At 31.6% G+C, this 18,782-nt stretch overlaps 1 protein-coding gene across 1 annotated transcript; it reads right to left on the bottom strand.

The window, feature by feature from the left end:
* Positions 1–11,257: 11,257 nt before the first annotated feature.
* Positions 11,258–15,431, bottom strand: LOC132928535 (uncharacterized). The gene is made up of 2 exons (XM_060993291.1): positions 14,432–15,431; positions 11,258–13,703 (listed from the first exon to the last, which is right to left on the bottom strand). Exons 1-2 carry the CDS (start codon positions 14,883–14,885, stop codon positions 13,654–13,656), a joined length of 504 nt encoding a protein of 167 aa, XP_060849274.1. The 5' UTR covers positions 14,886–15,431; the 3' UTR covers positions 11,258–13,653.
* Between the last annotated feature and the right edge of the window lie 3,351 nt (positions 15,432–18,782).

Below are 18,782 nucleotides of genomic sequence, written 5' to 3' on the forward strand. Positions count from 1 at the left end.
CTAATAACAATAATAATAATCATGAATATTATTTTTAAGGTAACAGTATGAATATTTATTTAAGGACAATTGTATTTTCGAGGATCACATTTTATCATCATTCATCAGCTACTCACCATACGATCTAAGTCTGTGCACGCCTATGATATAATTCGGGGATGTGCGGGTGCGCCTAATATATTTCGAAATATCTTATGGTATTGTTAAGTTTTCTTCGTCAAGCACATCATGTTGGCCAGCAAGCTTATGTAATAACATTATATGATGAGGCTTCGGAACAAGTATGCCATATTATCATACACTTCCGTGTGCGTGTGCTGTTCGTTAATATATTATATATGTAAAGTTTTCTCAATGCCTTTCCTATTATAACCAATACTCATAAAACGTCACTATCGTTGTTTGTTAGCAATAAAAACCTTAAAAACTCGTCAAATAATAATAATTGCCGATTGTAATCATATGACAAAGTCTCGGGCCGGCCGGATACAACACTCGAACGTGCGTCAATGTACAGAAACCGTGTTTTTTTATTCTTCCGAGCCATTATTGTTCTCACACAATCATAAACGTTTATTAGTAGACAATAATAATGTTTGTAATGATAATAATAATAATAATAAAGATGATTTTCTGTTTAGTGTTTATACAATAATATAATATGTAATATAATCTATTTGTTACTTAACATATACATAATTTATAGAACACGTCATCGTGGAATATAATATACTTATATATATACATAAACGCAAAATATTATTCATTATAATTTCTGTTTAATGTCGGTCAAAACAAAATCAATTGCGTTTTAATTTTTAATATCATGTTCGCATGCACGAAAAGCAGCGCACATTGACTGTCTGCCGTCTGATGTAATCAGAAAGCAATAACAGAACAAAACAAAACAAAAAAAATCATATAGGTGGACCTATTTTCTTTCAAGGCGACTCTTATAATATAGTCTCTTCCCAAGACGACATCGACGCCTATAATTAACATTATAATAGGTGGTATATTGTGTTAGGTATGGATTCGGATCGCAAAAGATATTTCTACGATATATTTTTGCAAGATGAACACGTGAACACGCTAACGCGTTACTACCGTATAATATCTCTTCACGCTTTAGACGACAATCAATCGATTCGCGATCAATCGGTCAAACGTGAAAATTGTTTTTTTCTACTTATAACGAGTTGTAGGTATACACGCGTATATATTTGCGTATATACAAAACAGGCTAAGGCGTTTACGAGTTTGCGTTTTATTTGCGAATGAGGACTTCAAGGGGTATTGTGCGACTATATATATATATATATATGTATAAGTATATAGTCAACATTCGTATTTATCCACGTATAAAACGTTCGACTGCTGTTATTATCGCTCAGATTCGTAGAGCTTGAATGAATTTAGTCTATTTCACTTTACTTTACACCCACTCTTATAACTTATAAGTATTCGTCGTAAATTCGTAACGCGAACACAGCTTTCGTCGACTTTTGAATTTATTCATACTCGAAAAATATAAATATTAAATTGTAAATATATAGTGCGTACATCTACCCAGCCGTGCAGACAATCCTTAGTCTGCTTAGTGCTTAGTCACCATAAAAATAATAGTTACATTCCGTAATGAATTATTATAATGCGATGATAATAATACGGTCATATTTTAGCCTTTCGATCCACGTTTTATATTTTTATCAAAGAGGACATTAAACTATATATTATTATGCTTGTGTATCGGCCGATAATAATAATATATAATATTATAACATCTATAATGATGTTATTTTATTATTATTCCGTGTTCTTTATTATGAATAAACATACTATTATTACGTTTACAGGTCATTTACATGTATACAATACGCCTTTTGAACGAGTTTAGGTTTACGTGAATTCAATTATCGATTTTACATTAACTATACGTACACCTACAAGTTACCATACATGCCACTCACTGTAATATATAAACCAATATTACGGGTAATATGGATTATGGAGTGTATACAACTTTAATATAATTTTAATGTACGATTCTATTTCAGTATTTGTGTAGTTAAATATTTTATTATAATTTATGAGATCCGATCTAGATGAAACTGTGAGTTTAAAGAAAGCGTTGAGTCATTAGCGCCACTCATTGCCCAAATTACATTATGTATGTCAACACTGCCAACCAATGAATCGTAAACACAATGCAAACTAAGCCCAAACGTATTTCGAAAAATAAATAAATAACCATCCGAGCGTTACCATACAGTGCAAATTATACATTTTGTACGTATAGGTGGGTATATAAATATAAAGCAATTGATAATTCACCAAATCTAATAATGATAAATAATTTATGATGTAGTAATCAGTAATCACGTCTTAATCTAAAAATAAAACATCTTTAATCGTATTAGTTGTTAATCATTTTGATGCATACGCACTCATAGGCATATATGAGTATTTAGTGTATTATTATTATCGCCATAAGATGTTTTAAATTTAAAAACTAATCATTACGAAATTACCTATAGGTGGTTGCGTTGAATTTTCATAATCCAACTTATTATTGTCTTCCATTTTCATTGCTAAGATATTGTTATTGGTGTTAATGTGTTATTACGTTCCACTTAAGTAATTATAAAACTCAATAATAAGTTATCGGGTGATTATTATATTTTACTTATTTATATATTTTATCAATACGAATATTTATAGTACCTATACCTATATATTATATTATTATACCTATAACAACATAATATTATATCCGTTTGTTAAACGTTTAATACGTTAACGCATTATAAAATACCATCATACTTTTATTATTATAAATACCCCTCAATAACAATATATTGTGCAATATCGAACACTATAAGCAAATATCAGTTGGTCGATATATTATGTCACGTCGCAGCCATATTTGCATTAAAAAATAAAATTGTTTTAATATAAAAGAGGTTGCCATTGCGGCCTCCATCTGTACAATTAAAATACAAAAAAAGCTATACCAAATTTGCGGTCAGTAAATTAAATTGTGTGTTGTTAGCTTTTATATTAGAGTAAAATAAGTGATCTGACTTATAATCAAAGTTAAAAGTAAAAATGTTATCACTATTTAAGACGGGGACAACACATGTGAATGTGATGTGCTTTTAATATAATAAATATAGCTATGACTTTCTTTGAAAATAATCAAGTTACTTAAACTTAGTGATTATAAAGAGTTTCTGAGTTGTTTATCTATATTCAGTGCTATAACGAAAATTAACTTTTTTAAAATACATTAGATGTGTTGTATTTTTGATATACCTAATTATTAAACTTTCTCCAAATTTTGAATTAATTTACACCACACATAAAATAGTTTGACTGTTTTCAAAAAACTTACACCATTATTTTTCAATTATATTTGAATAATAAAAGTAGGTAATATTTATTGACTATTGGTATATACATTAAACAGACTATATAAAGTAACTGCATCATGTACGATTGATTAAAATATAACTTTAAGTTATATACAGCATACATGTAGTTGTAGTAAGAGGTACTATTACTTTTAAATGAATTAAGCTAAAGAATGTATACAAGTTATTTTTAAGATGATACGATAGTTACAAATAACAAAATTTAACTTGAAAGTTACAGCTATCCATTTTTTGAGAATTATTAATTAATTTATTTATTTATTAATAATAATAATTACTAAATTATTGTATGACAACAATTGTAAACTTTAATACTTTAACAAACGTATATATATATATTAGTATATTACTATAATAAATTGTAATATATAGTATAATATGGGAATGGAGAAGTATAGGCAGTACAATAGGCATATGATTTGAAAAGGCAAACCCATTAACTATAATATTATTGACTTCATTGGAATAAATTCCGAGGATGTAGGTGTAGGTATAACAAACTTTTGAACTCCTAGTCTGTAGGCGTATAATAATATGACGTCTTGTTCCTATGCAAGTGAAAACGAGGAAAAATTGATTTTCCATAAGCAATAAGCATGGAAAGTTTTAAAATAAAAACAATATTTCAGACTCCTTTTCTTAGACATGTTCATAGAAGACAACGTTATAATAGAATCTATTCTAACATCATTATTTTTATTGCAAAACGAATTGTTATCGATTCAAAAACTTAACAATTCGAGCAATAATAATATGTACATTTACTGTATAATGTTTCAAAATTAAAATCTTAAAAACGGAGATTATGTAATATTCTTCCCAAGAAAATCTACAATAAGTTCATCATATCTGTATAGTTTTGAAATATTTGACAACGGAATAAGGACGATGCAGGGTTTACAATAAATCTGAATAAATATGAAAACTTACGTAATATTTCTTCTTTACTCAAATAAGCTTACATCAATTTATTTTTCTTAACTCACTAAAAGTTCGGTTTATTTCAAATCCATATACTTATTATAATGTACGTATTTATACTTCGTATAATACTATAATATAGTACATTAGTACCTACACTTAACATACTCTATAGTGTATACTATACTCTCTTAGTATTTCTTCAGCATAAATAATAAATTATTCATTTAATTTCACAGTTGCCTTTTTGAATCTAGTAAATATTAGGCTATGTAATATAATTTTTTATTGTTTAATATAGTATAGAAACCGCGGAAGGTTTTGAAGAAGAACAAATCAAAGCTACGACTAATGTGACAGCCAGGGCGAGCACCCTCAGAATTATCTCCACTAAAATCACACAGGATCAATATAGTAAAATTGTAACTTGTAAGCCAGAAAATGTATTGTAATTCTCACTTATTCATATACTAAAGGTAAGGTTTGACACACTTTTGTGAAAACATCATGACAAATGACATCGGTCCTCTTTAGACTTACCGTAGGTATTTATATAATGTAATACCTAATGTTGTATAATATTAATTAATAATACAATATAATATATATATATTATTTTTCATAAACGCAATGTCGCAATACTCCGTCATGTATGGCGCAAGAATACCAAACATCATAATATGTGGGGTGAGTCACCAAGCATGTTTATCCCCCTTTTTTCAATAATAATATGTACTTGTATTAAATTCTGAGTTTTTGAATTTTTAAATAAAAAAGGTTGGGTCTTGTATAAACGCTTAGTTTGTGTTGTCAAACTTCTTAAATGATAGATGGTATAAAAATCTAAGTTTATGAAAATATGGTCCGTATATACATATATATTTATATATGTAAATATTTAAAAATCCCAATATCAGAATTTTAAAAACGCATTATTTAACTATCAAAGAGGACTGAATATGTTTGGTGAATGGTTATTCATTCTGTGTAATATTGTATTCGGTCTTTATCAGAAGACTTACCTACTGTGAATCCGAAACACGAGCTTGATTTAAGTTTCGCGGACTTTGAAGAGAACCTACTATTTAAAGAGTTTGCTCATATTCTAATCATTATTACCGACGGGAGGACATTTTGTGTATAATTTTAAATATATTCTATTTTGTTCTTAAGTAGATACACCTTACGCCTAGTCGTTATCTTGACTTATTAACTATCGGACTGTTATAGTATATGATGTCGGACGCCACTGAGTTACGCAAGTCCTCAAGTGAATTAAAGATGTATATATGGTACACAGCATGTTCATAGGTATCAGCTAGGTATGCCATATGACACAATATTTGCATTCTTATATCATAATATAAGTATAACGTACACACGCGTATATATATAATTAATATGGCCGTTAATGATAATTTAAGTGTTTTATTATGTTAAATTGGAGATAAATTTAATAAAAGAATAAAAAACTTCGATACAACGTCGAGTATAAACTGTAAACAGTACACATATACATACTTGAGGTACTTGCAAAAAAAATCTAACTATACCATTCAATAATTTATAATAGAAAAAGTAATGTTTTATTTAAAATTTATAAATACATATTACCTACTATAAATTAATATATTGTCATTAATGTTTTAAAAATTATAACATTTTTATTTTATATTCACCGCCAATTTGTCTTTAGGAAACTGTGTCATTGTATCAACTTTTGATTTTTAAGTAATGGCATATTACAACCTTGGCGTTTCATTCTAAGAAAATAATTATTTTATTTTTTCGATATGCATTTATCTATAATAATTAATAAATCATAACAGACTATAGACTTGATGCCTGATTGCAAGCTACTTATTATCGGCGCTCATATCTAAACGAACCATTCAAAGCGTACCTCGTACCTATACTAGAAATAAACGTAGGTACGCATTAAGAGTAAAAAGGCGCGAATGACGAACGCACGCTAGAAATAAATCTTATTAGTTATTAATAAAAAAATATTTAAAGTTTAGATCGGAGAAGGATCGTCTAAAAATACATAATATACGTATAAATGAAAATTGTTTATTCCTCCATTTCGTCGGATTTTTTAAGACATTGCCTAGAACCCAATTGTTTCCATTCTAAAAATCCTGATAATTGCTGTCAAACTTGGCTTATTGAGATTTGAGTACGGATGGATTGAAAACGTATTACACAGACGGAATAAACAATCAAAACTCAAAAGGATAGAAATGTATAGCTGTATAATTTATAAGAGAAAATAGAGATTATATATATACAAAGAACTTTTGAAAAAACACATCAATATTTACCTACATATATATTCTATTTTTTCCTAATGCCCTTTTTCTATAACTTAGTTTGACTATATCCCTATTCCCTAGTCTGATCCATTTGAAAATCGAACACCTATACATATTCTGATTTAAGAGGCTACCTAAGGATTAGAGGAATGTCATTTACTGGTTTCTGTTACCAAAGTATGATATTAGTTCAATAGTTAAAAGTTTCAAACCAAAAAAAAATACGAATATATTTACCACATAATGATACGTTTGCGTATACGTTACTCACTTTAATTTTAAGTTACTATTTACGTTTTTTTCCGAAGTATAATCAGAGGCATTGTTTTTTTATTTTGGTTTAGACGCAATTTTTTATCATTCAGTTATAGCCATTTTATCTGTTGACCACAACAACATCAACATTAATAGCGGTAGGTAAATAACATTCAAAAAGTTCTAAAAATACATCTGTTTTTAACCTACAGTATACAAAACAACTACCCACGTCACCGGAATAACACAATATTAATGTATTGTAACATTATTGCTATACTTATAACTTTAACTATATAAAATTAGGTTCTACTACAACTACTATACTATTATTATTAATATTAACGACACTACAAATAAATACGCACATTGCACTAGTCGTAGTAAAGCACAGTAAACACGCGTTATTATGCGTGAAACTATAGTAGATTTCCCTTTCAGTCGTAAACTCGTAGACGACGACCCCGCATTGTTTACGTGCGTCTTATTAACTCAAATAAAATAATAATTATTATCATCATCACACATCCGCACGGCATACTGCAGGTACAGCGGTCATAATAATAGCACCGACGAACTTTGATTCGCGCGTGCGCGCGCCGTTTATAAATAAAAAAATCAATCTACTAATAACTTATTAATTATCTTTCTATTTTCGTATATTGTTTACCTACATCATCGGCGATGAATTTTTTTTCATCGTTACCAATCGACATTTCGGTAAATATTATTGTATAATGAATGTCAATATTGTATTGTTTTCGACCAAAAGTTCACCACCTGTCAAGTTATAACAGATTAGGAGTAGGAACGAAATCCAATACCTATACTTCTTTAACAAATAATAACAATAATATTGTAATAAAAAAAATGATGATAATAATAATATATTTATTTTTATCATTATTATCGATAATAATTTCGCTTCGATATCAAAGGTTATTATTAGCGTTAAAATTTTATAATGTGCAAAGTATACATATTTTTTTTTAAATTTATCGTAAATATTTACAACAGGTAAACGATATTACTATTAATAATCTTTATAATAGCATATTATAACTTGACGTTTTCGGTAATATGAAAAATGGAAGTCAAGTCAGACGCGTAGTCGAAAGCGAGTACTCGACTCGCCCATAGCGAATGATACCTACTACCTACACGACGCGGTGAGAATGCGTCATCGACGGGGACCGCACAAATAGGGTAACTTCCCCTTCGTCCGGCGGGGTATGGGTGCGCTACTGACGTCATGCGCCAGGCGTCTACCGTACGACCGCAACTATATACTTCGAATCGCGTGTGGGACGACGATGGCGGCGGCGTTAGAGGGATGGTTACCCCTTCGAGGCTTTTCACCGATCTGTCGGCCACGATGACGACCTAGACATTGACATTTCCTTGCACCCCCCCCCCCTCCGGTGCCAACCAATAATAATAAAATTATGCGCCGAGACCGGAAATCACGTCGCTTTCTAGCCGAGCTTATACTTAAAATTAAAATTCTAACGAACCGTAGCGATCCGACCGGGTGTGCTTTATTTGTATTGGACACTCCTCCGCATCACTGCAATGATGGACATTAGCTATTACTGCCGAGGTGGCACCCGGGGGATCCATACGTTTGAGTGTGCCTAGGAATTCCAGAACGGAGCGGGTATACCTAGAATCTAGATATTACAATTTAAAGTAATTAATTTACCATAATATGTGTCATCGGTAGTACTGGATCTAACTGATCTAAGTCTCGAAAGGCCGGGGTTTAACAACTAATATTGGAGGACCTTAAAAAAAAATCAGTCATTTGATACATTTTTTTTTTTTGGCAATTGAAAGAGTGAGATGGGTTTAAAAAAGAAAATATTTCAACCATAGAAAAGAATTTCATGGCTCATGTACTTCTTTAAATCGAGTCACAATTAGGTTTCATATAAGTTTATAGTTATAACAAATGCAGGTTCGGGTAATTTGTCAAAATATATTTTTTTCTTAGCCATTATTCAATATTTTTAATCATTTATTACTTTAGAAATTCAGAAAATCTAGGACATCCACCTGAGGCCTCTAAAAAAAACTCGGTCTCGAGACTACGTAACATTGCAATCCGCTAAATCCGACACTATTCATCTGTCATAAGTCGTGAGTGCATTTCATTACAAGTACAGCTTTATTTTATCGAGTTATTTACTTCTTAAACGAGTTAAACGGCAAAAAGAGTCGCCGACTTTTCAGATAGAAAAATACCGAAATTCGAAATTTAATAACTCATTTATAATTATATCATACTATAATTAACTATATTATGTATAGCTTGCAATTTGTAAAAAACATAATATTATGTATATCATAATAATTGGCATAATTTTACCTATTACCTATAATTGTAACAATTTAGTGTTTTCTGGATGGCCCGAAAAGTGTCATCAAAAATCAATATTAGGTAGGTAGGTACTATTAATTATTTAATAATTAATACAAAGTTGATAAAATGTATAAAATATAATATTTTTTTCTATGATTAAAAACAATCATATTATCTGGATACTTATATAGATTATTTTAGCCTCTATGCATACATATTATACTATATACATAGGTAAGATATTTGTCTATATTTAATTAAATTTATGATAAATAAAAAAAATGAAGTAATACTTACCTTGTGGCTTGTGCTTGCTGCCTAAGCAATAATCATATTAAATTTATGGGTTCAGGGTTGGTAATTGGTATAATATTTTATAACTTTTGTAGTAAAATATACCATAAATATTTACAGCTATCGGTTAATAACTATTACTGATTATTGATTAATAAAAATAAATGTATTTAAATGCAGCTGGTAGGTATTACCTAATCGTAATCGCAACGATATAATATAAGAACGTGCCATCACAAGTACTGTTGAGACTTTAAAATAAGTACTTAAGTACTGATGACTATTATTTACTGTTGGTGACTTGATGTTCCATATACATAAGTATGACGTAAATGTTTGTGTTGAATTTTTTTAAAACTGTTTATTAGTTGCTTTAAAGTGTTTAAACTAATTATTACGATTGTAATATTATTATATAGAATATTCTTTCCGATCAGATCGCTTTCGTTTTCTGTTACACGTTATACGTCATTCAGTCTGCAGTTATAGATTTCGTATTATACGATTCACGTATTATATAATGGCAAATATTGTTTAAAAGTCGTTTAGAAACAAGACAACAAAGTGCTTCCCAAAAGACTTATATTAATAGTAATTTATAATACAATAAGTAATAACAATAATAATTCATCTTTTTACCTTTGCTCTACTGATTACTTGGTACAACTATGATATTAAAAATTCATTAGTAGATATTTTTGAAATATGTCATAACTCATAATAGGTATTGGAATATGATACACACAGGTGATATGTATGAACGACCATAGTCGCGAGTAATTTAAATAAAATTGTTTATTCTCACCACAATTTTTCAGAAAACTATAGAGAATTCTAAACAATATGTCAAAAGATTTAAGGTATCACATATTTTAATCTTTATTCGATTTCAAATTTATAAATAGTACAAACATTTGAAGCGCTAAACTTTTTTAGACTAAAATATGTGTAGAAGCCAAAAGGCACAGAAATCAGATCACTGTAAAACCATAAATTCCTCGTTTGGCTTAAAACGTACAGATGACCGCGTCCATAGCTAATACTTAATCGATCATAAGAATTTTCACTACTGCCGAATGCCGGGATACCTTTTCGAAATATATTATGTATAATGGAAGATGTCTAATAATTGTATTCGTTGTATAAATAATATAGGAGGATCGATATTCGTTGTTAGCAAAGACCCTTTCTCGAACACGGGCGGCGAAAGGATTTTGTACGATTTATTTTCTAACGTCGTCCCATCGTCGTGAAATTACCATGCGAATAATTGAATGACTAGTAGTTTTATTTTTAAATTACGGATACACCATACACCAGACGCGTAATTTATTTCCTGTTCCATTATAATATGGTACACCGCTGGTTGTTCTGTAATTCGCGTAGGAACTATAATAACGTCATATCAAGGTTCAATTTACATGAAACTACCAAGTTAGCTTAATGGTATTGTTCTGGTAATACTTCCGAATTCGAAAACCTACGTTGATTTTTATTTCTGGCATATTGACAGTTTTTATCTAGTTTCAATAATGGCACAAAACTATCGTTGTAGTTATACGAAAATTCTGTTTAATTTCGGTATAATTAGTTTTTTTAAATATAGATATGGGGTTAATAGGTATTACAAATAGATTATGTGGAAATCTTAAAGGAAAAAAAATTAAAACAACATATTGAACAATAAAAAATAATATTTTATTAATTAAGGATTTTATTACAATTGTATTACAAATCAAAATGTAAAATACATTTTTCTCTTCCGGCACTTATACAATAAAATAGACTTATATAGAATTAATTTTTTTTGCGTACAGACAGAAAAACATAAACAAATAAAGTAAATAAAGTAAATAAAGATAATTTAATAATTTAGTTATAATAATTTATGTGTAAGACAGCATAATTTTGTAAGACTTTTTTAAGTACATTTTCTTTGAAGTTCCAAAACAATTATATTAATACTGTGTAAATTATTTAGTCTATCAATCAGTCTAATTCAATGATTTTGTTTTATTGAAAAAAAAAACCGGTGATAAAATTTATTTTGGTATCAGACATGACAGGAAATTAACTTAATAAAATAAAAAATAAAAAGACTAGTTTCATTTTTTCATCAAAATATATAATTAAACGTAACAAATATTTTTGACTATTGTATTTCAAAGGACAAGTAAATAGTAATTATCACATTTAGTATTGTAACTCATTATGGTTTCTAGACAAGTATTATTTATGTTGTGGTTTGGGCGCCATCAAAAATAAATGAATATAATAATTTTCTGTTATACTAATTTAGCTATGATTTAATGATGTGGTTATACTATGAAAAATTTGTATCAAGATTTATGATATCCATACATTTTAAAATAAAAAATGAATGGTAACATAGTTTCTTACTAGTTATTATTTTGTACTTTAATTTTTAAATTATTAAAACCATTTTAACTATTACAAGAAAATGAATTAAAACTAAATTGAATAACTATGTATGAATGTTAAAATTAATATAACTGTGGAAGCTATTTGTTTTAAATGATTAATTGCATATGAGGGAGTTAAACGTATATTATGTATACATACACATATTATACATTAAAAAGTTTTATGATAATTTTTTTTCACTTTTTTGATAGAGAATGTATAATATTCATAATTATGACAAAAAAATGAGAATTGTTCTTGGAAAATGAATAATTGAGAATTAATGATTAGGCGCCCAATGTAATAATAATATTTTTTTTAAGCTAACTCCAAAACAATAACAGTTTTTATTTTCATGTTGTAGTAAACCCTATTTACCTAGATAAATAAAGATAAAAGCTGAATATCTTAAAAAAATAGTAACAAACGTATCACAGATTATATATGGTTGATTAATTTTTACCTATTATAAACAAAACAGAGCATCAGACTTAACTTACCAACCCATTAAAATAATTTTCCCTTTATGATACAACGTAACAGCCTAATGAACATCTAACAAATTTAAGTACAGTCTATTATTGAGTATCCAGGTAGGACATATGTTGCCCCTTACGAACGAAAACTACATTAAAATTATTTGCAAAAGAATACATTTTGTGATATGGTATTTTTAATTTTATTTGGTCGATCAGACTTATGGAGTGCGAGTTATAAATTATTGCAGCCAAAATATTCTATATAAATACTTTTCAATATATCTTAAAAATATTTGATCTGTAATATTTTATAAAAAAAAAAAGCTTTTGAATGAAATTTTACCCCCAAATTACATATTGATATAATATTATATACATTTATTTATACACTAAAGTAGGCGGGTTGGTAAGAAAGAACAATAAGAGCCTACCAAGTATTTAATTTAAATCTTGCCTAGAATCCTGTTGGATTTAAAATTGTATTTAAATTGCATTGATTTTATATTTGACACTATCAGAGTATCTTAATTTTAAAAAACCCTCATTTTTTGATCACTGTTAATACATCAAGACATTTTCAACAATAATATAATACATTAAACATTAAGGTTATAAGACCTTGTCCCCTATTGATTGATAGGCTTAAGTTATAATTAGTCGAGTACCTTCTTTAATTTTCATATAGTAGTATTCATAAAGTACTAAAAAATAATATTAAAAATAAACCATAATGCTGAGATAAGCCACATAAGCTGTCAATATTAATATGTACATAAAAAATGTAACTAATACATTTTTTTTTATATATAATATAGGCTAGGTATCAACTTAAAATAGGCTATTATTTATACAATTTTTAGAATACTCTCTATTATTAACCAAAACACACGACGCATCCATTTAAAAAAACAAGTCAAGCATTTTAAAATAGATGCGACTCGTGTAATAAATAATTTATTATTCTAAACAAAGTGCCGGCACTTACCCTTGCACGCAAGAGTACACTATGATTTTCTGTTGGTTTTCTTGATTTTTTACTGTTTATTTTGTCATAGCGCAATATTGGTGCCCAATGGACAGGATGTGGCCATAGAGGACACTGGCCGGCTTTTTGCTGATCTAGTCAGATTTGGTACTGACCGTTGATGGTCGTCACCTTTGGCCATATCTCAGGATCTTCTCCTTGCAATATCCTTACTAGATGCTGTCGTTGTGCTATCTGTATAACACACATACATCTATTATTAGAATACATCTTTATGTCAGTAGAAGTTATTGAAATTACTCAAGTTAGTATGAATTGTATATTATGTTGGAGGAATTGATAAACAAGACCAAGCCAAGTCTGTATACTTTGTGGTAGGTAATGTTATAGTTAAGTTGATTATATAAATTTAATGTTTATATTAACGTCAATAAGATTTTAAAATGGTTACAACAATATTATTGATTTTTTTTTTTTTCAGAAGCTTTACAAGTACCTATAGTAATATACTAATGCATAATAACAACAACAACAACGTGTTTATATTCGTTTCACAAAGGAGAAGGTTAAATTATTGTCAGTTGAATAGCATGAGAATACAATGAAATTCGGGTCATATCAAATACAATGAACATCGGGCCAATATAGAGATGGGGTTTATTGGGGACACACCAAACAGACCATAAAAGAGTTTAGTCGTCACAAGCCAATTACCAATTATACACTAATCGCATACCCTCAGATAGTAAATAAACATATTATAGGTACCTATCTAAATATCAACACTTGTCGGAATCAAACATGAAAAAATGTATGGACGCACCGCAGTTAACGTCAGATTTCTTTGAAACAAGCTGGACTCCGAGGTTTATCCCAAGTCGTTGGCCGAGGATAGCCGATAAGTGACACATGGAGTGTAAGAATTAGGTTTATAATATTCTTATCTAGAGACTGACACTTACTGTCTTTGGACTTCGACGTCAGCGACCGTCTGAGCTTATCGACGAGCTTCGAGTGGAACATGTTCAGCGACGACGTGGACGACACCTTTGGTGGTGACGAGGACGACGACGAAGATTTGGCGGGGCTCTGCAGGCTGGACTGCGAGTTCCGTGACGAGTTTCTGGACGCCACCCCGTGGTGGTGCTGCAGACTGCCGTGGTGAAAAGCTGTCTGCTTGGACACTCCACCGAGTGACCGATGGGCCGGTGATCCTACCATAAAATCGCTGCCGGGCGACGTGGATAGCGACGGACCGTCCGCCGACCGGGAACCGCTGTGCACCCGTCTGGTGCCACCGCACGACGAAGCCGACGAGGCGGACGTCTTGTCGTTGGAACACTCGGAAACGCGTCTATTCCGGTTCGATTTGTAAATATTGTAATCGTTTTTTACAACAGGCATCATGAAAGCCATAGCTTTTTTTTATTAATATGCAAGTGTTCCGAAAAAAAAAATAATAAATAAGGAATCAACGACGAGATTCCCTCTTCGGAGCTAACGATTTTCTAACAAATTCGACTGATTTCTGTCGATCTGATTCTGTCTGAAATTATTTTTCTTATGTTCCGTTTATCGTTACTTTTTTTTTCACTGTCCGTATACGTATTGTTAAATCAATACAATTCTAATATTCAATATTATTTTTTATAATCCGTTTAACGTATGGACCGATAAATAAATAATTTAAATTATTATTATCATCAATTCGCACTAAGAGATTGTTACCGGTATGCACGTCAGTCGGCAACTGGCGGGAATTTATAAATTCGATTTCGGATAAGGACGTATAAATATGTTTATATACGCGCGCGATTGTATCTAGAGAAAAAAAAAAACAAAACGTTTCTGTAACGATACCGATTTCGTTTCTCTATTTTACTCCACTGGACGAGTCGAACGTTAAGAACGGTGCGCGAGTCGTGACTATGTGCAACGCAATGCAACGGAATGAGAATCACTTTGGCCGTGTGACCTTTCCGCCTTGCGAACGAGCGTTACCACCACTACCGCCGCCGTCGACCCCGCACCGCGCCACACCGGCCACACTACCAACCCGCCGCGCCATGGCCGGGACCACTTCACCGCCGCGCCATCTCCCACCCACTAGACGACGTTATGAAACCCGTCCCGCGGGCCGCCGCTGTTGGTGGCCTCGGGGACGCGTCGGTTACACCGGTCGTTCGCCGTCCTAAAACACGGTCGGTTATGGCGGGCGGGCGAGGGGTATTAGGCATTCGTCGTCTGGATGTTATTGATCCGAACCGTCCCCGCGACGCTCCGCTCGCCCTCGTCGTTGCCGTCGACTCGGGCGTACGTGCGTGCGTGCACGTGTGGCAACCGCTTACCACCCGTCCCCACACCATTGTCGACGATCAACGGTTTTCCCTACCCACCTCCTCCCGACGTTGGGTCGGCAGCGGCGTTTTTACGACGACGGGTCTCCACCACCCACCCGCCACATCCATATCGTGGGGGAATATTGTCGGCCGAATTCGGCCCCGGTGCTGGCAGATGGCGCGACACGTACGCGCGCGCGTCCCGTACGCCCGCCCGCCAACCACTGCCGCGGCGGACGACGGCAAACCGAATTCCAGTGGTTCCCAAACTATAGAACGTTAACCGTCGTCGTTGTCATGTCCGATGGCGGCGACTGTGCCTTGTGCGTCGAATATTCCACGTTAGAATAATATTATTATTATCGTCGTCGTCGTCGTCGTCGTCGTCGTTGTGTAGTACAAGTAAATACGTTTGCATATTCGTATTTCGTATTTTTGTCCGCGACCCCGGCAGCAAAGTCGGATATTATGGTATTATGGTTTTTCTCGGAGTACGCTCGTGTCATCGCGCCTTGCACGTCCCACAAACGGCCATCGGAAATCATTTTGTTTTTTTGTGTTTCTATCGACTGTGCACGAAACAACGTCATTGTACTACGTCGTCGTGTAGGAAACAAGATGCCGTCGTGAAAACCGTTCGGATCGCCAAGTCCGGAGCGAAATCGAAAAGAGTGACACGTCACGGTATTCTGCCGTCGGCCCCGCTCGTATCTATATAATATTATTGTAATAGTACGTATTTCGTTTGAATAATATTGTATATTATTGAAAATAGTACGTATTGCGTTCGAATAATATTGTATAGGCTTTTCTACGTTTCGTGGCCATGTCGCCTTTCTCGGTGAAACTTTTTCGTCGTACCTACGTAACACGCGAGATTCGTGGTATTTTTTTCTCGTTCGAAACTATAATAATAATAATACTATAACACAATATTGAACGTTCTCCACAATTGTTTAGAAAAACAATTATAACAATTATTATAGAATCGTACGCTACTCGAGGGACAGACTCGCAGTACGTGTCTTGACCGAATTTATTTTACAATCACGACGTGGAATTGAGATATTATGATAAACAAAAATAATAATTTTTATTATTATTATTGTCGTGTCCGTTTAAACGACGAATCGATTTTTCTCGTGTTTGGTACTTTGATATATTATGCGATAACCACGAAGCAAACGAGAATTGGGTCGTCGAGAAACAAATACACCAATATTTTTCGTTCCGCCCCGGTCGTTCGAGTGGACTTTTTTTGTCTACGTGTCAATCTGACGAATTTCCGATTTCGTCCGACCTCGCCAATAAAATGTTCTAACAATGCATTTATAATATATTCTTATCGTAACGATACATTTAATAATAATTAATAATATTTATGTTATCGTTACGATAGCACACAAACCCAAACTCAGATTCATAAACCCGTAAACACAGAGGGAAAGTTTAATAATTATTATATAAAAGTAAAAGTATCTGATAATAATGTCCACTGCAGTGTACCTAATGAATGCTCACACGCACAGCATTACGACGGCACAATCTAGAATTCTAGAATATTCTCCAACTTGCGATGCGAACGATGAGCAACAACGATTTCGTTGCTCCCCGTTAACAAAATCTGTTAGCAAACGATTACAAGAGAATAATTAATTTTTAAACATAAAATATTATGGTAACTTGGCGAAGAAAAAACCCAAACCTGCCACTAGTATTTGTGATGTTTTACGTTCGTTATCCATATCTTTTAAAAATACAACAAGTGTGATATTAAGTACCTATATTATTATTACCTCACCGTTATTCATTTTCTTTGTTTTTTTCTCGATTTATGGATAATAATAATATCTGAAATATCCTTTAGATATATATATATATATATGTATATAGTCTGCAGTGGTGACATAATACACTTCTGCTTTCGGACATAATATTATAGTGTATTATACAGTTAATATTATTACGCGACTAATAATCGCTAATAATGTGTAATTTTTAAGTAAATAACGCGCAGACCATGAATTATGTCTCCGGACCCCGGGGATATTGCATTATAAAACAACTAATATAGTATGAAATACCCACACAACTATAATAGGTGCTCCGGAGAAATGTATGTTTGCGAATGACATAAATAATTGATGTCTGGGAAAGTGGGAAATAAAATATTACGATGTACATGAATTGAAGTCTGGGAAATAAAAAAATACGATGCGCTGTATTTGGGTCAGCGTGGTTTCAATTAATAGTGACGAAACTATATAGTGTACTACGCATTTGTATACCTACGTGGCTAGTGGCTACTTAGACTTTAGTATGCCAATAATTTCGTCCGATTTACATAACATTATAATATACTAATAAATAGGGCCCGGATTTAAATGCACTTAAAACCATACAGATATGCTCTAAAAAATAGCCAAAAATGCCCTTAAAAAATGCATTTTACCACAAAAATGACCTTAAAAATGCACTTAAAAAATACAATTTACCACAAAAATGACCTTAAAAATGCCATATATATTTTTTTATACAAATTGTAATTTATAAATGACATAATAATTATTTTATTAAAAAAAAACTGAAAATTTGAAATATTGACTGATATGATGTTGAAACGCATGTTTTGGCTGTTTTAGGGGAAATATTATTCATTCTAAACATACCAAAATATACACTTAAGATTATGTTAAATTCTACGTTAAGCTATTTTACCTATAAAATGTTCAGCATTGCATTGAACAATAATATATTGTTTAATATTTTCAAACACCAACGATCTTCTGTTGTCCGAAAGAATATTTTTATATGTTGAAAAACTTCGTTCGACGTCCACTGATGTTATAGGAGCATATTTAAAATGACAAATGTCATCTGGTGACAAATGTCTATATATTATACTTGTATATTATACAAATATGCATTAAAAACGAAAAAATGACCGAAAAAAGCTAAAATATGTTCTAAAAAT

This window comes from Rhopalosiphum padi, chromosome 1 (assembly GCF_020882245.1).
Source record: "Rhopalosiphum padi isolate XX-2018 chromosome 1, ASM2088224v1, whole genome shotgun sequence".
In the NCBI taxonomy this organism is placed as follows: domain Eukaryota; kingdom Metazoa; phylum Arthropoda; class Insecta; order Hemiptera; family Aphididae; genus Rhopalosiphum; species Rhopalosiphum padi.

What these genes read in the sequence shown, in the direction of transcription:
- LOC132928535 (XM_060993291.1), bottom strand. Translation starts at nt 14,885, where the DNA reads ATGGCTTTCATGATGCCTGTTGTAAAAAACGATTACAATATTTACAAA. An exon ending in GACGTCGAAGTCCAAAGACA is followed by an intron (nt 13,704 to 14,431) that starts GTAAGTGTCAGT and finishes TGTGTTATACAG; the next exon opens with ATAGCACAACGACAGCATCT.